Raw genomic sequence first — 25,194 nt, forward strand, 5'->3', positions numbered from 1 at the left:
TGAATAGACTGAAAGGCTCTATATGGTTGCATGTTTATATGCTGCATGTTAATATTTAGAGATTTGGATGTATTTGCAGTCCTTTGGCTGTGTTTTAAGAATAAGAGGCAGACTGTGTTTTTAGTAATAATATTTAGGCATAAAGTCATCCCTATCTTCAAAAAAGGAGATCCAAGCAACGTTGAAAATTACAGACCGATTTCTTTGTGTTGTGTCACCTGCAAAGTTATGGAATCAATCATAAACCAATCCATTAAACTCCACCTTGAAGCTAATAACCTACTTTCCAATAAACAATTTGGTTTCAGAAAAAAATTATCCTGTAATCTACAACTCTTACAATGTAAAAACATTTGGACCACTCAACTTGACCAAGGTAATCCAATTGATGCGATCTATATCGACTTTTGCAAAGCCTTTGACTCAGTTGTCCACGACAAACTTCTTCTGAAACTCAAATCCTACGGCATCTCTGGACTACTACACAATTGGTTAACAGCATTCCTATCTAACAGACAACAAATGGTCAAAATAGGAAGTGCCACTTCTCTTCCTGCTCCTGTTAACAGTGGTGTCCCTTAAGGTAATATTTTAGGACCCACACTATTCATACTATACATAAACGATCTTTGCGATTGCATCACTAGCAATTGCGTTCTCTTTGCAGATGATGTCAAACTATTTAATACCACCGACAATGCTGCTACCCTTCAAAAAGACCTTGACCACGTAGCAGAATGGTCTAAAACCTGGCAACTTCAAATCTCCACCACTAAATGCTCTGTCTTACACATTGGTAAAAAGAATCAGAATACTAAACATAAACTTGGAGGAATTGAACTTATTGATAACCCTCAATCTGTCAAAGACCTTGGTGTATTCATATCCAATGACCTAAGTCCTAGAGCCCACTGCAACAACATTGCCAAAAGGGCTTTAAGAGTTGTTAACCTAATCCTTCGCAGCTTCTTCTCTGGTAATTTTGAATTGCTAACAAGAGCTTACAAAACATTTGTCAGACCAATCCTAGAATACAGCTCGCCTGTATGGAACCCACATTGCATATCTGACATCAACACAATTGAGAGAGTCCAGAAATATTTCACAAGAAGAGTCCTTCACTCCTCTTCTCACAACAAAATACCTTACTCCGCCAGACTTGAAATTCTTGGTTTAGACAACTTACAACTCTGTCGTCTCCGTTCCGACTTAATTATAGTTCATAAAATCATATACCAAAATGTCCTACCTGTTAACAACTACTTCACCTTCAACCGCAACAACACACGAGCACGAAATCGATTTATACTAAATGTCAACTGCTCCAAACTTGACTGCAAAAAATACAACTTCAGCAACAGAGTAATCAACTACCTGATTCTGTGGTTTATACTCCTAACCCCAAAACCTTTAACCTTAGATTATCTACAATTGATCTCTCCTCCTTTCTAAGAGGTCTGTAAGGGGCGTGCATAAGCGCACTATTGTGCCTACCGTCCCTGTCCTATTGTTTACTTTCAATCATTACTTATCTAATGTTTTATATGTACAAATTATCACCCTATAATTGTTTGACAAATAAATAAAATAAAATAAATAAAGGACACAATTAAAGCTTTGCTTCTAAAAAGGCTCATTACAGGATATATCCCATTGAATAATCTCGCAGAAACTTGCAGTGTGAAATAAAGAAAGTTTAGCTTCTTTAAATATAAAGGACAAAGGCAACCTCTCAAGCAACACTTCCCTCTTCTACTCCCAAGTCCTCCCCACTCCAAACCAGACTGACAGCCGGATCACCTGCCTGGGTACCTGTCAGGCATCTGTCTCCTGGTTGTGGGAAGGCAGCATCGTATTCCATGACAACACACAAACAGGGAGTTGGAAGGAAAGGTTCCCATCTGCCCCAGTGGAGTATCTATATTGAAATGAGAGGCTGAGATGGAAGCACGCTAAGCCAAACATCCTTATCTAATTGCTTTAAGAGGGCAAGGGGTGCCTGGGCTCGCCTTACTCAGATGACAAGAAGATGGGCAGGAGTTGAGCATGAAGTGAGGCCGGCAATCAGATAATTTGAGGCATCAAGATGTGGAGTTCATTCTGAGCAAGGCAGAGCCCCACCAAGTTGGGGCTGCCTGCCCTTCGCAAATGTCGACGTCTCATCATCCTCTCTCTCCTAATCCAGCCCCCAGCAGAAAAAGGCAAATTTGACGGCTTAAAGCCAGATCTTTTACAGAATCGAACAGAGTTGGAAGAGAAACCCCCCCTCCTCCTTCAATGATTGATCTTATCAAACTAGCAGGGCAGGAAATCTTTAGTGGATGTAAAAAAAATCCACTGCATTGGGGTGTAACAACATGTGTATTTGTGTTTTCAAAATCACTGGTTGGGATGGGGTGCAGCAATGGTCCAGCAGGATCTGTGACTTGGTCTCTCTGAGGCTAGAGAAATGAAACTGAGCAATGCCGAAGATTAGCATTGCGACCCTTTAGAAAAGCTTTGAGCTGCAAACCAAGAGCCAAGCTGGGTATCGCAGTGCTCAGTTCCCCTCCTCTCCCCTCTTTCTGAGCGAAAGCCTGATTTTTGAAGAGCTTTCATAGACTGTCTGCGCTTGGCTGGATTCCACCCTTGGCTGCTTCCACGGGATCCCCCATGGGACAGCGCGGCTTGAAACCAACCAAGGATTTGTGCTTTGTGCCAGGACTGTTCTTACTTCAGGGGTCCCCCTGGGACTTCCTGTCTAGAAAGAGACAAGTAGGAATTGGAGCAGAGAAGCTAAGTTTCGAACGCTAGTCAATAGTTGTGAAGATGGTGGGTTGGAGAAGTGGGGAAGATAGACAGGAAGATTCCACACCTCTATAGATGTTGTTCCGGTTTCTTCTAACCCCCTAGTCCCTTTCTTATGGATATATTTTCTTTGGATTTCTGATTATATTCTCATGATGAAAATCATGTTTCATTTAGGCTAAAAGAGCAGACTTTTGGCTCACTTTAAAAGTGAAGATTTTGTGGAGTGAGCTTTTGACACAATAGACCTCATTTTGTCAGTTATGTTAAACAATTAACTAAATTGCTAAGGGAGGAAATTTTTCTTGAACTCACAAAAACGTTGCATGATTTTACAGCCAAAGTAAATGACAGGGAGACACATTTAGGCTCATTTAAGAGTCCCAGAATATCTTGTGGTTCTACTAACCTATATAAAAGTTTGTACTGAAGTATCTTCTGGTTTAAGTTCATCAAGTAGCAACCACCGTATCTTGGCTCATGTTGAAAACAGTTTAGTTGGGGCAGATGGTTATTATTTGAAAGGGAAAGCCCCAAGATACCTCAAGACTAAGACTGGAAAGTAGAAAGAAAAAAATGACAAAAATATGGCAGCTTGCTTCCATACTGCTGCCATAAATCTACATTATGCTATCCATGGACTTGCCAGTTTCTTTTTCTAACTCGAAGACTTGATTTTTAAAAACTATTTGGAGCTATTTAGTGCTTTCTTTGTATGGCAGGGTGATATTCTTCTGACTGCCTAAAGATCATTGAAACTACAACTCACAGTATCTCTAGCTAGTGTGACTAATATGAAGGATGATGGGAAGGCAATAAGTTTCCCATCTTTTATGAGGGCAATTGAACCGATGTTCTGTTCTCCAACCCGAAATTTGACAGTTTGAGACCCAAGTACCATATGATGGAGTGAGCTCCCATTCTTGCTCCAGATCCTGCCAACCTAGCAGTTCAAAAGCATACAAGTTCAAATAGATAAATAGGTACCACTTTAGTGGGAAGGTAATAACATTCCACATGCCTTCAGCATATACTCATGCTGGCCATGTGACTACAGAAGTGTCTTCAGACCATACTGATGCCATCAGCTAAGAAACAATGATAAGCACCCAGCCCCTAGTGTTGCACACAACTAGAGGGTAAATGTTTAACTTTTAAAAATAATTTCTCCTAAGTTGTTCTACACAAGTTCTAAATTGTAAGAACTTAGTAGTTCTAAGCAGTTCTGCTTGTGAGGATGGACATCAGTCCTTTCTATCCTGCAGCATGTGGAAGTATGATGTCTTTTTCATTATCAATTAAAAAAATAGCTAGAGGTATAACAAGCAGGAAGAGGGAGATTATGATCCCGCTATATAGAGCGCTGGTGAGACCACATTTGGAATACTGTGTTCAGTTCTGGAGACCTCACCTACAAAAAGATATTGACAAAATTGAACGGGTCCAAAGACGGGCTACAAGAATGGTGGAAGGTCTTAAGCATAAAACGTATCAGGAAAGACTTGATGAACTCAATCTGTATAGTCTGGAGGACAGAAGGAAAAGGGGGGACATGATCGAAACATTTAAATATGTTAAAGGGTTAAATAAGGTCCAGGAGGGAAGTGGTTTTAATAGGAAAGTGAACACAAGAACAAGGGGACACAATCTGAAGTTAGTTGGGGGAAAGATCAAAAGCAACATGAGAAAATATTATTTTACTGAAAGAGTAGTAGATCCTTGGAACAAACTTCCAGCAGACGTGGTTGATAAATCCACAGTAACTGAATTTAAACATGCCTGGGATAAACATATATCCATCCTAAGATAAAATACAGAAAATAGTATAAGGGCAGACTAGATGGATCATGAGGTCTTTTTCTGCCGTCAGTCTTCTATGTTTCTATGTTTCTATCAAATATTATACCATCACATCAAATGGTTAAGAATGCTATTGCAATAATTAGCTATTGCAACAATGTAATATCAGTACAATATGTCCAAATATATAAAATGTGAGGTAACTAAAAAAAAGAGAGAAGATGCAATGATGTAACAATGCAGAATCACTTATTGTATTTATTATATTATTGTATTACTGTTTTTGCAAAAAAGACTGGAAATTAACAAATTCTATTTTAAAAAAAGAATGGATAGCTTGACTGGAGCTTCGGTTAAGAGCTATACTGTATTACAACAACCTATTGTTACAAGAAATAAATCTCTCTTTGTTCCCTGGAATTTACTCACTAACAAAGGTTTATAAACCTCTGGCTGCTCAAAGGGAATATTGATACTTTTAGCATGAATTGTGGGCATGGCTAATTGCTGGGTGGTGGTTTTTTTCTTCTTCAAACATATGAGTTTCATCATACCCAAATGTACTGTTTCTTATAGTACCATCTCCCAGAACCTTGTAAATGGAGAACTTTACAACCAAAAGGAGAGGTCTGATCTCCGCATTCCCTTACACAAGGCTCTAGTCTTTCAAATTGCATTAAAAAAATGTATCCTTGATTCTTCATCTTAACGGAAAGCAGAATGCAGAATTATCGTGCAGTGTTTGTCAATACAAGATATAATTGCACTATTTCATGCCATTCCAGCTGCCTTTTCAAGCCTCGTCTTAATCTTTGGCCTATTCTTCCTTTCCCGAGCTCTGGACAGAATTCAGATAGCCTCCTTTATTGCCCTCTTCTTAAACTTCACATCTCTAATGATGGAGTTTTCAATGCATGAAGAGGCCAGGCATGGATAAGGCCTGGAGGTCTCAAATCCAGGTGACCTGTAAACAGATGATGACCACAAACATCTGAGTCAATCACAAGACGACCACCTGCTAATCACTGAGGCTGATGCAGAGCCATGCCGCATCCCCGTCTCTTGTGGGAATACAATGGCAACAAGAGGCGCCACTTTTTCATTAAAATTCATCAGCCTGTTAAATATTTAACACTCTTCCCTAATCTTTCCGACTCTGTTCCCACAAAGGAGCTCATCAACTATCTTTCTCTATCATCCTTTTAACCTGCTAGTTTTTGGTTCACTTCCATACTTGAGAATAAGATATGCAATTCTTTCCCCCCCCCTTCCCTCAAACTAATCAGTTAAAACCTGTTCTTTTTCCAGATGACCATTTCCTCATTTTTTCAGTGACCTCATTGTGTCTCTTCATTCCCATCGCTTTTCTAATGGAGATCCGACACTGATGATTCTTGCCAGCAGAGTGGAACTGGGGTTTTGAAAAATGTTCACAAGTAATATAGTTTTGGTTCTAGTCCTGTTGCTCAAAGTGCACGGGTTGAGAGCACGTTTTTCTCACTTGTCACCATAGTTCCCTCTAAGCTGAGCAGTGAGCAATTGCTCATTTAAAAATCATCATCAACTCAGAGTTTTCCAAACCTGCCCAGAAGCCGAGAGGGAAAGAGTGAGAGGGAAGGAGAGAGAGAGGAAGAGAGGAAGAGAGAGAAACAGATAGAAAAAAGAGAGGAAGGAAAAGAGAAAGAAAAAGAATGGGAGTAAGGAAGAGAGAAAGAAAATCAAAATCTAGTTTGAAACTAGCTCAACTATTTAAGTGGCATTTTGATATTGATAGAGTTGCCCTATTATGAGCTCACTGTTATAGACACACAGTACAGTATTTTATTTTGAAATTCTCTGAGGCAAAACATGGTGGGTTTTTTATTTGTTTGTTTGTTTGTTTGTTTATTTAATATTTCTGTGCCGCCCAGTCCCGAAGGGACTGCCGCTCAGACACTATACTTTTCCCCCCACCCCCCCAAAAAAATTAGAGGGAACACTGCTTGTCACTGCTAGGCCACTGAATACAACTATCCAGTCATTTGGTACCGTAGAATATACAAATGTTGCAAAAAATAAATAAATCCTAGCCTTAAAAGGACTGGGTATTATTTATTTATGCATTTGATTTCTATAGCCGCCTATCTCAATCAATGACTCTTGGGTGGCTTACAATTCCATTTGGACAAAAGGGACTGACAGATCAGGAGTGGGGGGATTATGGCCCCTTTATGATCTGTGGATTTCAATTCCCAGAATTCCTGGGAATCCAGCTGCCAAGATGCCATAATCACTCCAAGTAGTTCTCAACTTACAACCATTCATTTAGTGATCATTTGAAGTTACAAAAAAAGCACTGGAAAAAGTGACCTATGACCATCGTTCACAATTATGACCGCTGTAGCATCCCCTTGACCAGGGGTCCCCAAACTTTTTACACAGGGGACCAGTTCACTGTCCCTCAGACTATTGGAGGGCTGGACTATAAAAAAAAACTATGAACAAATCCCTATGCACACTGCACATACCTTATTTAAAGTAAAAAACAAAATGGGAACAAATACAGTATTTAAAATAAAGAAGAAGTAATAAGTAATTAAGTAATTAAGTAATTTATACTTCTTTATTAACAAGTAAATTTAAACTTAAACCAACAAACTCCCTCCATTTCTCCTTCCTTCCTTCCCTCCCTCCCTTTCCCTCCCTTTCCCGGGCAGCCGGCTTTCCTGGCCGGCACAGGGCAGCCGCCGCGACAACAACAACGGCCCCGTGGCAGCCGTTGATGCCCACTTTCCTCCCCGCCTCTTGCCTCTCCACCTCCTCCTCGCTCAGCAGCCGACCGCAGTGAGTGAACAGGAGATTCGGGAGCTTATTATATCGATTGGTAAAATCTTGTGTGCTGCCGCGGGTTGGTTAAAAGACCTCGGCGGGCTGCATCCGTCCCGTGGGCCGTAATTTGGGGACCGCTGCCCTTGACACTTGGCAACTGGTTCAGAGTCATGTGATCACATTCTGTGACCTTCTGACAAGCAAAGTCAATGGAGAAACCAGATTCAATTAACAACCGTGTAATTAACTTAACAACTACAATGATTTGTTTCACGCTGGGGAAAGAAAGTTTGTAAAATGGGGCAAAATGTGAACAACTGTCTTGCTTAATAACAGAAATTTTGACCTCAATTGTGGTCATACATAGAGGACTATCTATGCACCACAATTTTGCTAATTCCAGAATAAAATTCAGCTGCCTAGTCTGTTGCCAGAGGTGAGGGCACACACCATTTTGTCCTCTGCACAAAATATCAAATTAATCTTTTTTTTTCAAAAACTTATTTTATTCAGAGAATTAAAATACAAAAAAAATCCAAAAGGAAAGAAATTAGACAAAACAAAATTGGACAAAAATATTAAAAGAATGTTGAGTTAAAAGGACAACAAACGAAAACATGTATTTTACCCTCTTGTTATACACTGATTTAAAACATGCTGGATCTAGTTCCAAACAAACACAACCCCTTTAATTCCCAATTTTCTCAGTGCATAAGAACAAAGTGAGAGATTATTTAGAAAACAATTCAAATCAAAATGCAGCTGGACAAAACTGACTCAAATTGTTCTGAGATTGTATTATCTAGGGGTCCAGTTTGATATGAAAGAGTAGCAGCAATTGTAGCCAATTCTAGATCAAAAACTGCACCTTTGAACAGACGGAGGACCAATTTCTGTTTATATCTGCTAATCTTTGGCCAACTAAAACCCAGTTTACTGTCTCATGCTTCAGAGCGCACAGGTAATTCCTAACCTTTGGGGTAATAGCGTGGATAGCTGTTTTCTTCTTTTCTTTTCTTTTTTAATGAAATATTAAAGTCTCCCTATACATTTCCAAAGTTGATGCAAAATTCTCCCAATTTGCGTAGGTCAGGAAGCAGGTGGCTGAGTCAACAACATAGAAGGAGATTGGGTTGATTAATTATGAATTAGGACAAATTGGCGGCCTGCTACTCAGTAATCTATGTAAATAAGGATGATAATACTATGAGTGCTTGTGCAAATAGAAACTTGCTAAGGCGCAATGGGCAAACCCAGCTCCCCGCGGGGGTTGTGGGAAGAAGGCTTTGTGCTGCCATTAATTTTTATGGGGTTACGGAATGAAATTTACATGGACAATGAGATGCCCATCATAGGAGCTACCTTGTTAAAACTACGCTTGGTCAGTGGAAGGAGAGGAAGAACAAACAGCAGAATGTAGAAGATGGATACACTGAATTCTAGGAAGATTGTTCCCCTCACCTCTGCCTATATGTCCATCCAAGCATAAGCTTGGCTCAGTTGCATCTTCCTTTCTAATATCTTTTTGTATGTAGTGCGGTGAGAGTAAAAGTAAATGTCTTAAATTCAAATGTCCAATTTGTTTTACTCATCTTGTCCTCTGTACCTTTATAAAAGTTGGAACTAGTAGGAATACAATAAATGGCATTGTATGAGAGGAAACTAAAGAGGCAGCTTTAAAAGTCAAGTTTGTCAATAGATGTGGCACTTATCAACAGCAGGTATGGTTTTTGAATGAGACCTGCATTTCATTAAAACACAAGCATGCACACGGACACAAAACTAAGATTTTTTCCCCCATCCCAATCACAAAACAGATAATAATAATAATTTAATAATAACTTATTAGATTTGTATGCCGCCCCTCTCCGAAGACTCAGAGCAGCTCACAACAATAATAAACAATGTAACAAATCCATTACTTAAAAAGACATTTAAAAAACCCATATCATTAAAATAACCATACAACTTAATCATATGATAGATACATAAATCATATTAGCAAGGGAATACCTCAAGTACCCCATGCCTGGCGACATAGGTGGGTTTCCTCGGCCTCCTCTTCCTTCTCATCAGCCTCCTCCTCCACGGCAGTGGCCAGTCCAACCTCTCCATACAGGCCCTCCATCCAACAGACCCTCCGACGCCAAGTGCTCCCACCATACAACGTCCCAGAGTCCCGGGTCCACCCGGTGGGTCAGGGCTGCCTAGGCTGTTAATCACCTCCAGTGCCAGTCATCCGTATCTCTCACCTCCTGGCCCGCTCTCCCAACTTGATATCTCAGCTCTCAGTTTGATCTCAACTCAATCTCTCAGCAGTGTAGCTCAGTTCTTAATGGCGGCTGCCATTTTCCGTACCCCAGCTGATCGGCTCCTGGTGTGTCCACGGCTGAAATAACTCTAAACCGCCATGGAAAGACGCCAAATTGAGGTCTCCAGAGGCATGGACATCTCACCTCTCAGAACAACCAGAACAAGCTTGTTGACTTAAGTTAAATTAAGTCGCGATGTTACACCGTAGTCCGGCGGAGCAGCAACCTCCATGCTCCTTCTTGCTGCCTCATAGGAGAGAATCATCATGATATACAAAAGGAAACAAACAATGGATATACTCCATGACCTGGGTGGTATTTTGATATGGGAAAGATTCTCATTGTTACACAATTATGTTCATACATTTCAAGTGAGTGGCCCTATTCAAAAAGCCCTTGTTATGAATGCAAGGCAGTCTCCAGTAAGATAGCATCATGGCTAAGGAGCTGGTCAGGAGTCGGAAAGCCCCAAACTCATCTCCCCATTTGACTGTGGAGTTCACTGGACGATGACCTTCAGCAAGTCTTCCCCTATTTTAACCAAACTGGCTCGACCAGCTTGCTATTATGAAAATAAAATGAGGAGACAGTACCTTCTTGTACACTGACTTAAACTCAAGAGATGAAATATGTAAGATAATAAACTTGGTCAATGGAAGGATAGGAAGAATAAACTGCAGAATGTAGGCGATGGATACACTCAACTAGTTATAGTTACTAGTTATTGTGTTCAGTTTATATTTACTGACAAAGAAATAAAGAGAAACTTTGTTGGTAAATATAAATTTAACACAAAAATAGTTCATTGCGAAAGCAACTGCCTCCGAAGGCCCCTGGATTGTGAATGCCGAAGTATCATAGTATGGCGAAAGCCGAAGTATCATAGTATGCTCCATCCCATAGTTGGATAGACCAAATGATTTTAAAAAAACCATTTACTCAGCTGGTTATTTACTTATTTATTTATTTTATTTATTATTAGATTTGTATGCCGCCCCTCTCCGTAGACTCGGGGCGGCTAACAACAATAATAAAACAGCATAGGACAAATCTAATATTTAAAATAACTAAAAACCCTTATTAAAAACCAAACATACACACAAACATACCATGCACAAATTGTATAGGCCTGGGGGGAAAGGAATATCTCAATTCCCCCATGCCTGACAACAGAGGTGGGTTTTAAGGAGCTTACGAAAGGCGAGGAGGGTGGGGGCAATTCTGATCTCTGGGGGCAGCTGGTTCCAGAGGGTCAGGGCCGCCACAGAAAAGGCTCTTCCCCTGGGTCCCGCCAAACGACATTGTTTCGTCGACGGGACCTGGAGAAGGCCAACTCTGTGGGATCTAACTGGTCGCTGGGATTTGTGCGGCAGAAGGCGGTTCCGGAGATATTCTGGTCCAATGCCATGAAGGGCTTTATAGGTCATAACCAACACTTTGAATTGTGACCGGAAACTGATCGGCAACCAATGCAGACTGCGGAGTGTTGGTGTAACATGGGCATACTTAGAGAAGCCCATAATTGCTCTCGCAGCTGCATTCTGCACGATCTGAAGTTTCCGAACACTTTTCAAAGCTAGCCCCATGTAGAGAGCATTACAGTAGTCGAGCCTCGAGGTGATGAGGGCATGAGTGACTATGAGCAGTGACTCCTGGTTGAAATAGGGCCGCAACTGTTGCACCAGGCGAACATGGACAAACGCCCCCGTCGCCACATCTGAAAGATGTTTCTCCTGAAAGATGTTAGTTGAGACATGCTGCTGTTATTTTGGTTGCAAGAGGTTAAAGCCACTGTACCTCCGGCAACTTAAATTGTACTTGAATCGCGTAATATCACACAAAATTTAAGCTGCCTCCAATTCCCCACTATATCCTTTCCCAGCAAGACATTAGCGAAGAAGCAGTCTTCATTGTGGTGTTGCTACTGCCACCTGGTGTCAGTATGCTGTTTTTAGGCGAGTGAGAGTCTTTTTTTACTTGAACTGAAACAAAGCAAAATACAGGTTGTTTCAGCTATCGTGTTTTATTCCATCGCAACAGACCACCACCAGGATCCAGAAAAACAAGCAGCACCTCAGATTTGAATGTTCAGGTAGTCCTTGATTTACAACCGTTTGTTTAGTGACCAAAGTTATAACCGCACTGAGCAAAGTGACATGACCAGTTTTCACACAATCATTGCAGCCTGGTCATTTGATCAAACTTTGGGCATGTAGCAACCTGGCATGTATTTATGACAGTTGCAGTGTCCTGGGGTTATGTGATCACCATTTGTGACCTTCCCGGACAGCTTCAGCAAAGTCAAAATGTGGAAGCCAGGTTTGCTTACCAATTACACGATTCACTTAACAACTGCAGCGATTCGCTTAACAACTGTGGGAAAAAGGTCATAAAATGGGGCAAAACTCACTTAACAACTGCCTTGCTTGGCAATGGAAAATTTGGACTCAATTGTGGTAGTAAGTCGAGGATCATCTGTATTGAATGCTCCACCAAGTTGGAGCTAAAGTGCCTCTGGGACATTAGTTCTGGGTGAAATCTATGGAACTCTATAAGAAACAAGAGCACTATTGGATTCCATTGAACGTTCTTTGGTCTGGACATCCTGTTTCTCTCTTTAAGGCTACATAGCATTCGGTTCAGATGCTGGTCTTTAGTGATGGCAGGCTGCATATACCTCTCCAAGCTGTTTGGGTCACATGCTGAGGCTTTAAGAAAGGAAATAAGGAATCTTTTTTGCCTGAAGGTCTTGTTTATTCAAAGCTTTCCGAATGGTGTAAGGAAACGTGGCAACGATGGCAAGGCTAGAGTTGGCAACACCCACATGCATATCCTAACATTACACAATCACAGACATACAAACTTCTGAGCAGAGCAGCAGATTCCAATGAACTGTCTACTTTTCTCAATGCCTCTTACGTCAGCCAAGTCTTGGTAAGTCAAGAGGAAGGTCTTGCAGGCTGGCTCCTACCTGTGAGCCCAAATGTATTTTGTACAAATTTGGGAATTCAACAAATCTGCTTTCATCCAAGATCCCAAAGTTGTAAGTAGGGACATGCCAGTTCCTGTGGTTGTTCTGCTTAGAGTTTCTCCTGCTTGTATCCTACCATTCCTTTAATAAATGTGCTGTAGCCACTCAATAATTTCTTTACAATAGGTGACTTGTTCAACCAAAGTTTGCAGTGTGTTCTGATCTGGCAACAACATTTAAAGAATATATGTGTAAGATGTTTTACAGGTGGCCCATGTCTCCAGAGAAACTAGCAAAAATATTTAAGAATAAATTGATGAAGTGTTGGAAATGTAATCACATACCTGGCTCCTTTTATCATGTGTGGTTGACTTGCACGGAAGCCAAAATATATTGGATAGAGGTTCAAATGTGGATCAAGAAGATTTTGAAACAAAGTATTGATTTAAAACCTGAAATATTTTTATTAGGCATATTGTCAGCAAAGTTCAATAAAGAAGAAATATACTTATTTCTTCTTTATATATATATTTGAGGCGGCATAGTAACTGCGGCTAGAATTGTATATGCACAAAATTGGAAGTTGAACAGAATATCAACAGAAAGTAAAGTACTACCTAAGAACGCCTCTACTTAAGAACCTTTCTAGATAAGAACTGGGTGTTCAAGATTTTTTTGCCTCTTCTTAAGAACCATTTTCTACTTAAGAACCCAAGCCTGAAAAACATTCCCAGGAAATTTGAGAGCGACACAAAGGCCCGGCCAGCTTCCTGCCATTCCCACTGGGTTTCTCTCTCTGGTGCAGTGTATGGGAGGCAGCCTCGCGCCAGGTGTATGGGAGGCACGTGCTCCTCCTTGCCGCCTCAGAGTCCCTGTTTTGTCTTTTTAAGCCTTAAAGTTTTGGATTTTTTTCATTCCCCTCACCTCACCTTCTTCCTTCAGTAGAGACTGTCCTCCTCCTCTTCTTCCTCCTCCTCCTCCCACCCTAATTCCAAGTTTTTATTTCTTTCCTAATGGGTTTGCATGCATTATTTGCTTTTACATTGATTCATATGGGAAAAATTGCTTCTACTTACAAACTTTTCTATTTAAGAACCTGATCACGGAACGAATTAAGTTCTTAAGTAGATGTACCATTATACTATCTATCTATCTATCTATCTATCTATCTATCTATCTATCTATCTATCTATCTATCTATCTATCTATCTATCTATCTATCTATTATTTAGATTTGTATGCCGCCCCTCTCCGCAGACTCGGGGCGGCTCACAACAAAATAAAACAATTCATGACAAATCTAAATTATAGTTTAAAATATTTTAAAAAACCCATTTACTAAGCAAACATACATACAAACATACCATGCATAAACTGTATATTCCCCGGGGAGATGTCTCAGTTCCCCCATGCCTGACGACAAAGGTGGGTTTTAAGGAGCTTACGAAAGGCAAGGAGAGTAGGGGCAGTTCTAATCTCTGGGGGGAGTTGGCTCCAGAGAGTCAGGGCCACCACAGAAAAGGCTCTTCCCCTGGGGCACGCCAACTGACATTGTTTAGTTGACAGGACCCGGAGAAGGCCCACTCTGTGGGACCTAATCGGTCGCTGGGATTCGTGCGGCAGAAGGCGGTCTCGGAGATATTCTGGTCCAATGCCATGAAGGGCTTTAAAGGTCATAACCAACACTTTGAATTGTGACCGGAAATTGATCGGCAACCAATGCAGACTACGGAGTGTTGGTGAAACATGGGCATACCTAGGTAAGCTCATGACTGCTATCGCAGCTGCATTCTGCACGATCTGGAGTTTCCGAACACTTTTCAAAGGTAGCCCCATGTAGAGAGCATTACAGTAGTCGAACCTCGAGGTGATGAGGGCATGAGTGACTGTGAGCAGTGAGTCCCGGTCCAGATAGGGCCGCAACTGGTGCACCAGGCGAACCTGGGCAAACGCCCCCCTCGCCACAGCTGAAAGATGGTTCTCTTATGTGAGCTGTGGATCGAGGAGGACGCCCAAGTTGCGGACCCTCTCCGAGGGGGTCAATAATTCCCCCCCAGGGTGATGGACGGACAGATGGGATTGTCCTTGGGAGGCAGAACCCACAGCCACTCCATCTTATCAGGGTTGAGTTTGAGTCTGTTGACACCCATCCAGGCCCCAACAGCCTCCAGACACCGGCACATCACTTCCACTGCTTCGTTGACTGGACATGGGGTGGAGATGTAAAGCTGGATATCATCAGCGTACTGATGATACCTCACCCCATGCCCTTAGATGATCTCTCCCAGTGGTTTCATGTAGATATTAAATAGCAGGGGGGAGAGGACCGACCCTTGAGGTACCCCACAAGGGAGAGACTTCAGGGTCGACCTCTGGCCCCCCACTAACACCGACTGCGACCGACCGGAGAGGTATGAGGAGAACCCCTGGAGAACAGTGCCTCCCACCCCCACCCCCAACCCCTCCAGCCGGTGCAGAAGGATACCATGGCCGATGGTATCGAAAGCCGCTGAGAGGTCAAGAAGCACCAGGACAGAGGATAAACCCCTGTCCCGGGCCCGCCAGAGATCATCCATCAATGCGACCAAAGCAGTTTCCGTGCTGTAACCGGGCCTGAAACCCGACTGCTGGGGACCTAGATAATCGGCTTCTTCCAAGGACCGTTGGAGCTGGAGTGCCACCACCTTCTCAACAACCTTCCCCATAAAGGGAAGGTTGGAGACTGGACGATAGTTATTAAGTACGGCTGGGTCCAGGGAAGGCTTCTTGAGAAGGGGGCGCATGAGCGCCTCTTTATAGGGTGTTGGAAAGGATCCCCTCCCCAAGAAAGCGTTGACAATCTCCTGGACCCAGCTCCGTGTCACCTCCCCGCTGGCCGAAACCAGCCAGGAGGGACACGGATCCAGTAAACAGGTGGCGGAACTCACAGCTCCAATGGCCTTGTCCACTTCATCAGGTGTCACCAGATCAAACTCTTCCCAGACAGGTGGACAAGTACGGGCCCCAGTCACCTCAACTGACTCATTGTCAGTCAACTCTGTTTTCCAATTGGAGTCGAGGTCGGCCCAGATTTGAGCGATTTTATCAGTGAAAAACGAGTTAAAATCCTCGGCACTGCTCTGTAAGGGTTCCCCAACTCCCCCCTGGTTAAGAAGGGAGCGGGTCACCCTAAACCGAGCGGCCAGGCGTGATTCCGCTGATGCAATCAAGGTGGCATGATACGCGCATCTTGCCGCCTTGAGCGCCACTTTGTAAGTCTTAATAAAAGCTCTTACAAGTGTTTGATCGGATTCAGACTTACTCTTCCTCCATCGCTTCTCTAGATGTCTCTTCTGGCGTTTCAACTCCAGGAGCTCCTCGTTGAACCATGGAGCTCTACGGGGTCTGGCGCCACGGAGAGGTCGCAAAGGCGCAGTCCGGTCAAGAGCATCCACTGCAGCCTTGTTCCAGGCCTCCGCAAGAGACTCCGCCGAACTGTGGACGAGTGCATCTGGAATAACCCCAAGCGCCGTCTGAAAGCCCTCTGGGTCCATCAGGTGTCTGGGGCGGAACATCTTCATTGGTTCCGCCTCCCTGCGGGGAAGGATTGAAGCCAGGAAGTCAAGCCGTAGTAGAAAATGGTCCGACCAAGACAAAGGCAATGCTTCTAAGCCCCTTAGTCTCAGACCATTACTCAATTGCTCGAAGAGGAATACCATGTCGGGTGCATGTCCTCCCTTGTGAGTCGGACCCTGTATTACTTGAGTCAGGTCCATGGCTGTCATGGTGGCCATGAACTCCTGTGCCAGTCCAGAGGCTTCGCCGAGTGACGGCAGGTTGAAGTCCCCCAAGACAATAAGTCCAGGGAACTCCACCGCCAACCCGGCTACTTCCTCGAGTAGCACAGGCAGGGCTTTTGACACGCAGCTGGGAGGCAGGTATGTGAGAAACAAGCCCACCTGAACCCCTAAGTCCAACTTCATCAAGAGAGACTCGCAACCCGCAATCTCTGGAGCAATGAGTCCACGTAGGCAAAGGCTCTCCCTGGCTATAATAGCCACTCCTCCCCCCCTTCCCTGGGGTCGAGGTTGATGCCATATCTGAAACCTGGCTGGGCAAATTTCAGAGAGAGGAACTCCTCCCTCTGGGCCCAGCCAGGTTTCCGTAATACATGCCAGGTTGGCCTCCTCATCCAGGATTAAATCCCGGATGAGGAGAGCTTTATTTACCACCGACCTGGCATTGAGCAGCAGCAACGTGAGCCCAGGGCCAGAAGACAAGGAAGATAATGGATTGTGCAGAAATGAATAGACTTACAATGAAAATTAAAGATAAAGAAGACTTGGAGTTTTATAAAATTTTGAGGAAATTTTATGAATGGGTTGAAAAGGAAAATAAATAAAATATTTTTTTTGGGGTAGAAAATTTTTAATGTACAAATGGGGTGGCATAGGAAGCTTTTGGAGGGGTGATTTTGGGAGTGATTTGAGGTGGCATAGGAAGCATCTGGAGGGGTGATTTTGGGAGTGATTTGGGGCGGCATTAGCCTTTGTTAGGACCTCCATTTCTGGCTTCTCCTCGCTGTCAGTCTCCACTCCGTTAGCCTTCACTTTGTTTGCCCGCCGCTTTTTTTTTAAGCCTTAAAGTTTGGATTTTCCTAATGGATTTGCATACATTATTTGCTTTTACATTGATTCCTATTGGAAAAATTGCTTCTACTTACGAACTTTTCTACTTACGAACCTGGTGACAGAACGAATTAAGTTCCACTGTACTTCGCTTATTTTCTTTTTTTAAAAAAAATACAATTGTTCTTAATGTGTGTGTCAATACCCTAGATTTCACCATCTGTTGTAAATCTTTCAGCTATAGATTTATTCCTGTTATTAGGGGGATTAAGGATCTAGCCTAAATTCTTTGTACAGTGTTCCCTCGATTTTCGCGGGTTCGAACTTCGCGAAAAGTCTATACCACGGTTTTTCAAAAATAATAATTAAAAAATACTTTGTGGGTTTTTTCTCTATACCACGGTTTTTCCCGCCTGATGACATCATATGTCATCACCAAACTTTCATCTGCCTTTAATAAATATTTTTTTAATAAAGTTTAATAAATAAACATGTTGAGCAATAATCTAAATGGTTGCTAAGGGGATGGGAAATTGTAATTTAGGGGTTTAAAGTGTTAAGGGAAGGCTTGTGATACTGTTCATAGCCAAAAATAGCACATTTACTTCCGCATCTCTACTTTGCGGAAATTCAACTTTCGCGGGCGGTCTCAGAACGCATCCCCCGCGAAAATTGAGGGAACACTGTATTGTCAATTTCTGGAGGTTTGTGATCAAACAAGGCAACTCGGTAATGATGAATTTAGGCGGATATAGTTGGTTGACCAAATTAACTGTCATGACGTGAGTGGTCACATTTAAGCCTCTGGGGGACTTCCCATTTACTTGAAACAACAACCAATGTTAAAGCAAACAGAGGAGCCCATCCAAAACCATATTGGGCTGTTCCCTTTATTAGATTAACTAAGTCCCCAGAACAATATGTAAGTTTTTGTGTTCTTAGGGAGTTTATATCAGATAGAATCAGTTTGGTCTCGTACAGGGGTCTGCAACCTTAAGCACTCAAAGAGCCATTTGGACCCTTTTCCCACAAAAAAGAAAATATTGGAAGCCAATAATTTAACAATTATTGGTATGACAGTGTCGGTGTGGCCAACTCAATGTCATTCATTCCCGCCTGGTCACATGACACTCCCCCTCCAGCCATATCTACCCAACCGGTCATTAGGGCAGAGATTCACTTGTTAAATTATTTGCCTTGCCCTGCCCTGCCTCACCCCTCCCCTCCCAGCCACGTCTCTCTCTTTCTCTGTCTCTGTGTCACTGTCTCTCCTTCTTTCTCTGTATCTGCATCTGCATCTGTCTCTCTCAGGGCCGCCGATAGACCGGTATTACTGGGAGTGGTGTCCCGGGCCCAGGGAAATTGAATAATGGGGGGGGGGGGGCGGTGCTTCTCCTGCTGAGCCCAGTCCTCTCCCGGTGGCTTTCAGCTCCTCCCGCCTCGGAGTTGCAAGGCTGGTCTCGGAGCCCCGCGCGGCCAGCGTTCCCTCGTGCCCGGCGGGCTCCCTTTTCTTAAACCCCCGCCAGCCCCCTCCTTCCCTTCCCGCCCTGCCCTCCTTCCCCGAGGCGTCCCTTGCCCATCATCCCCTGCCAGGCAATGGGGCAGCGGGACTGCTACATGGGCAGCTCTTCCAGCGAGGGTGGGCAAGGCGCGCCCTTCTCAGCTCTCGGCCTCCGCCCGCGCAGAAAGCATCCTTCCTCGCATCCAGCGCCGGCCATGGGGTCTTCCGCCGCCGCCTTCCGCAAGGCCCCCCGAGGAGCTGCGTGGGTCTCCAGCCTTCTCCTGGTGAGTCACCGCGGCAGGGATGCGGGCGAGGGAGAAAGGGAAGAACCCGGCGCCACAAGGTTGTCGCCTTAGATCACTGCACACACTTCAGAGAAGCATCTGAAGCAACAAGCAGCAACACACTCATACAGGCACACATCCGCATCCTGCAACTTGGTGCAAAGTGGCCAGAAAATATAATCCCCACTCAGGCGCCCTGAAGATGCTTGGCAGGAAAAGTAGGGAATGACTCCCCCGTCATTAAAGCAGTAAGAGCAATACTTTGAGAGAGGAGTGACACACCCCAAATCACTCAGTCGCCACTTATGGACGAGGATAAGTTTGAATCTGGACACACCCACACCCAGGTCTCAGATTAATACCTTTAACCACAACATCACTTTGGATAATTTAGAAAATCATAAGCATAACTTATCTCCCTCTTAATTTGATTGATATAAACAAATTCTGAAAAGTTTAGGTAGATGATAATTTTGACCAAGCTCCAGTCTCTCTCTCCTTCTCTCTCCCCACTCTCTGTCGTTATCAGTAACACAGTGTGTATTCTGCTGCCCTTTGACCATACCTCCTCCCCCAGAAGGGAGACAAAGTCTGTTAGCCTTGTGAGGTCAAAGGCTTTCTGAGGCATTAAGAGTTGCCTGCATTTTCCCGATGTTCCCTCTGAAAATGAGCTGAAAGGTAGGTGATTACATTTCTGGAAATCAAACATTTTGCACCCTCTCATCCCGAACCATCTCTTCTTACTGGAAGGATCTTCAGGGTGTTTAGCAGGAATCTTTCCTAGTCCTCCTTAAACATGCTTTTGCTTGGAAAAAGTAACACCTTTTTCTTGAAAAGCTGATACTCTGCCACTGAAATACATGGCAGGATTCAACCGATGAAAGTTTGGGGAGGCTATGGAAGCAATGTTCTGATTAGGAAATGATTGATCTTTTCGGTGATAAATTGTAAGAAAGCACCAATGGTTCCCTGGATTAGCTGCCAGAAAAATGAAGCTTACACTAGCTTCTCCTGCACACTATCATAATGCAGACACCTAGATCTGGCGGGGGAAGGCAGTCACTACCAGGGAGGGTGCGGCTCGACAACAGGAAGAAATCATGACTTACAGTCCAGACACTTGGCTAGCCCTGTGCTGTAGATACTGTTGTACGAAATGCCCTTTCTGGGTTCAGTTTCCAAGTGGAGAAAAAGACACTGGAAGCATGGAGGCTGTTTTAATGGTGGCCAGCAGGACTACATGGCTAGAGAGCCTGCGGAATAGGAGGGTCATATGCCTTAAAGATGTTGAAGAAGACAGATGGGCTGAGATGCTGTGAGTGCCTGAGTTTTATACCCTCTGTTGTGCTCTACCTTAAATGTTTCCTGTTCCCGTACAAGAAAAATGCATCCCATTGGCTGTCAGACTCCCATCAGGTGGGGGTGGGGGTGGTCTTAGCTAACTCTGTAGGCTTTTGTCTGTGTCCCATCAGGCTTGGCTCATGTAATCTTCTCAGGTGCCATGTGGTGAGATGACTTTGGGATTCCCATTACGGTCATTCTTTGTTACGTAGAATAGGCTGCCCATTGACAAAACATAAGAACATAAGGTGTGGGGGGGATTTGCTCTGATCTTAATGACAAGGTGGGGTAAGAGGTATTATTATTAAGAGTTAGTCTATTTCCTACCTAAAAACATGTTTCTCCATTTCTCCGTCAGGAAAATATAATATTCTGCCATTTTAATATTTCCTTTTTAAAAAAAAATATTTTTATTAAATTTTTATTACAACAGAACAAACAAACAAATGAAAAAATCTTAAAGAAAAAGTGCCCAACACCAATAAACCCCACCACCATTTAGGGGGTTAAATTATTTCCAATTATTTCCTTAGCTCCAGTTTACATTTCTTTACATACAAAAAGTGATCGGAATTTATTTTTCACATTGTCGTCATAAATTCTACTTAAGATATAACTTTTCACCTTATTCCATCGTGCCATCAGCTTCTAAAATATTTTATTTCCTAGGATCGGTGTTAACTTCCTACAGGACTGCTATATTTTATTGTTTTTTTTCTCCCTCTCTCTTCTCAGAACTATTATTCGGCATCCGGGGAGGATGGATATAGAAAACAGCATTGCCTGCAGTGATACGTCCGGTGGTGCTAAGGCCAAATGAGATGGCCAAATACCTTGTGGTAGCTATTGCTCTCTGGGCTGTGGGAGGCCTTGCTGGGCTCCACCATCTCTACCTGGGCCGAGATAACCATGCCTTACTCTGGATGCTGACTTTGGGAGGCTTTGGCCTAGGGTGGCTTTGGGAATTGTGGCTGCTCCCGGGGTGGGTAGCACAGGCAAATGGTAGCCCAGACTTGCCTAAAGGTCAATCCCCACCTTTCAACCCTGTGCGTTTCCTTGGCCAAGCTTTAGTAGGCATCTATTTTGGGATAGTGGCTTTGATTGGTCTCTCTACCCTGCCAGGTTTTTACCTTCTGGCTCTCCCTCTGGCTGTGGGTCTCGGAGTTCATTTGGTGTCCGAGGTGGGCAATCAAGCCTCCGATCTTCAAGCAACCTTAGTGGCTGCCTTCATAACTGCACCAATCTTCTATGGCCACTCTCTGGGGATCTTGCCCATTACTCTTACCAGTAGTGTGACAGCCCAGAATTACCGAAGCTATAAAACCCAAAACAATCACACCAAGAAGAAGCTAAGTCTCCGACTTTACCGACTAGGTCTGGCCTATCTGGCATTCACAACGCCACTGGCCTACTCTGCCTTCAGCAACACAGCAGCCACTGCCAACTACATAGCCAGCACCATTGGAGCAGTCCTGGATTATGTCAGTGTGTTTCCATCCTTGAGTAGAATATTGGAATCAGTGCTGCTTCTCCCCTACCGTGCTGCGAAGATGCTGGGTTTAACTGGTGGCTATTTCCAGGAATGGGAGAACATTTTAAAATTTGTGCAGTCTTTCCAGGATGAAAGACGGCTGATGGCATATCAGGTACAGTGGATTTTATTATTTTTCAGCTTTTGGGAACAGTTAAGTTTCAAGATTCCTACAACCTAGCCAACAAGATCAAGGTCAACCTCAACTCTAAAGGAAGGGGCTACTTTAAAGACGGTACATCTCACAGTCCCTGCCGGCTGACATTTCTTAGCCGATAGGACCCGTGGCATACCCAACATTATTTACCACCTGTACAGCCACACTTTGCACCAGCTGAAGCTTCTAAATGCATCTCAAGGTAGTCCTGTGTGGAGTGCATTGTAGTAATCCAGTATTATATAATCAAATATAGGAAATGAGAATTTCTGCATTTCACAACACTAAATCTGGACTAGCAAAGGATCATCTGCTGAAAGGATTTTTAAAAAAGTCAAGCTGCTGGTCATTACTACACAATAAAAGCCCTGCCCCCTTTGTATGTCCAAAACAGTGTTTATAAGCTTTGATTCTGCATGTGTGACAAGCTGTCTGTGTATGCCTTCAAGTCAGTTTTTGATTCCTGGCAACTACTCGGACTAGCCTCTGCATTTTTCTAGACAGGATCTTTCAGAAGTGGTTTGCCATTGCTTTCTTCCTAGGGCTGAGAGAAAATGACTGGTCCAAGATCACCCAACTAGCTTTGTATTTAAGGCAGGACTAAAACAACCTCTCAGTTTCTAGCTGATGCCTTAATGAGTACATCAAACTCTTTTGTCCTCAGACAGATTAAAATTCACTTCAAGCCTTGCATATCAAACAACTTGCTTTGCATGTATTAAAGCAGTGATTTTCAACCTTTTTTGAGCAGCGGCACATTTTTTACATTTACAAAACGATGGGGCACATGTGGGGGGGGCGCGGCTAAAAAAGTTTGGACAAAAAAATTCTGTCTTCCTCCCTTTCACTCTATTTCTCTCTCCCTCTTTTTTCTCTCTCCATCCCTTTCTTTCTTTCTCTCTTCCTTCTTTCCTCTTTTCTGCTCTCTCTCCTTCCCTACTTCCCTCTGTGTCTTTCTCTCTCTCTTGCTTTCTCTCTCTCTTGTTCTTTATCTCTCTGCTTTCTTTCTTTCTCTCTCTTGCTTTCTTTCTCTTGCTCTTTCTTTCTCGTTCTTTCTCTTGTTTTCTTTCTCTCTCTGAGCTTCGTGGCACACCTGACCATGTCTCACGGCACACTAGTGTGCCACGGCACACTGGTTGAAAAACACTGTATTAAAGGACTGCTATTTGTATCAATACAAAATTGCACTAAAGGAAGCTCAAATACTACTGGTAGCACTGTACAGTGTGCAAGATAAAACAACTAACAAAATGTAAATCATGTTAAATCTAATTAGAAACAGTTTGTGAAAAATTCTTATTCAATTCAGTAATACAATCTTCTATTTTAACAGCATTTATAAATAGACAAAGCAACTAAATAAAAACATCAGAAGACCCTAGCCAATAATTTTACACTTACATTGATTTACCAGTTTAAAATGCTATTTGGGAAAAGAATAACATTAACTGAAATCAGAACTTTTTGATTGTAAGGAAAATGGTTCAAAGGGCAAAGAAGTCAACAATGTTATCTGTCATACATATTTGTTCCATTATTAACAGTTTCTTCCATTTAGAGCATATTTCCCTGATACCTTAGAATTAAAATTTTCCAGAATTTTTAGTATAGCCATTAATTAGAATTCTGCAGTCTTAGACTTAACACAAGACCACCATACTGATTTTAGTAGAATTTTCTGGGATTATTTGAAATATAAAGCAGAATATGCCATGCTTAAAGGTTGGGAATTGTATAATATTATCATCCAGCTGGCTGAAAGTTTTACCCAAAATGTATAACCAGAGATAATATCAAGGCTCTTCAGTTTTGATATCTTTGGGTGAAGGAAGGAAGGAAGGAAGGAAGGAAGGAGAGAAAAAGAAAGAAAGAAAACCAACTGTGTTTTGCAGAATTGCAAGAAAGAGAAAGGACCTTTATGCTTAGATTCCCAAAGCTCTACAAAATTATGTGCTCTCCTATTAGTTCAAACCCCACAAAAATAATCTTTCATTGGATTTTTGGATTTTATATATTTTTTCAATAAGTTGTAACAGCAAGTGCCAGCAAATTATTCTTTGTGCTCTCCCCCTCTGCTCCATCACTGACAAATGACTACTTTATTTATTTCTTAGATGTTACCCTTCCTTTATTACTTTATAAGAAACTCAGAACAACAAACATGCTCCATCCTCTTCCTCATTTTCCCCACAACAACCCCATCGGGTGGGGTGGGCTGAGAGACAGTGATTGTCTCAAAGTCACCCAGCCAACTAATTATTGATTTGATAATTGATAATTAAAATATTAATGAATTTACATCTTTGATAGGATGCTGATATTCCTCTGTCCTCTTCTTCTAGATCTTAGGTATTCCTAATGATGCCACTCCAGAAGAAATTACCAAAAGCTACCGGGAGCTGGTGAAGCTTTGGCATCCTGATCATAATCAACATCAAATAGCAGAAGCTGAAAGACATTTTATTGAAGTGCAAGCTGCCTATGAATTCCTCATGCAGGCAAAGAAGTCAAAATTTGCATGATTGCATTTTAGACAGCACAGAAATTTTATTACCATAAAACAGCTGGGGATTAAACTATTATTATTAAAGCAATGGTTCTCAAAATAACATGGACCAAATTATAAATGTGTTAATTTTCTATGTATGTTAAATGTCTTAGAAGATGAAGATTACAAACATAACTGTTTTATGATCTTTCATTAAATATTTGTAAGAATTCCAGGACTTTTTGGATAAATTGGGGAGTGGAACATATCACTGACCTGTATTTTCACTAGGCTTGTTTTTTTTATGAGATACTGCCAGTTTCTTTTCACATTGCCAATCCTCTGATATTTGCTGGTTTCTGCCCCTGAAATATATGTTCAATATTTTTTTTAAAGTCTTTATTTATCAAATAACAATGAGAAGATGTACGTTATCCTTTTTAAGGTCAGGAAAAATAAAGCAGGAATTGCATAGTCACCTGGCAGAGGAGATGGATGGCATAGAAATTTAATAAATACCATATTTTTCAGAGTATTAAATGCATCTTTTCCTCCCTAAAAGAGGCTGAAAATGTGGGTGCATCTTATACTCTTCCCTCCCAAACTT

General features: G+C 42.6%; 1 protein-coding gene across 2 annotated transcripts in view; it reads left to right on the forward strand.

The window, feature by feature from the left end:
- The window catches only part of DNAJC22 (DnaJ heat shock protein family (Hsp40) member C22), a 49,309-nt gene extending 24,495 nt beyond the window's left edge, over positions 1 to 24,814 (forward strand). Inside the window, exons 1-3 of one of the 2 annotated variants that reach the window (XM_070735989.1) lie at positions 19,674 to 19,748; positions 21,147 to 22,057; positions 24,442 to 24,814. In XM_070735989.1, coding sequence (XP_070592090.1) covers positions 21,233 to 22,057; positions 24,442 to 24,621 — 1,005 coding nt within the window. In that variant the 5' untranslated portion in view covers positions 19,674 to 19,748; positions 21,147 to 21,232 and the 3' untranslated portion in view covers positions 24,622 to 24,814. Of the gene's footprint in view, positions 1 to 19,673; positions 19,749 to 21,146; positions 22,058 to 24,441 lie in introns of those variants that run through there. The other variant, XM_070735990.1, reaches the window with a different exon arrangement.
- The last annotated feature ends 380 nt before the right edge of the window (positions 24,815 to 25,194 follow it).

Source organism: Erythrolamprus reginae, chromosome 2, assembly GCF_031021105.1.
Source record: "Erythrolamprus reginae isolate rEryReg1 chromosome 2, rEryReg1.hap1, whole genome shotgun sequence".
Taxonomy (NCBI): Eukaryota; Metazoa; Chordata; class Lepidosauria; order Squamata; family Dipsadidae; genus Erythrolamprus; species Erythrolamprus reginae.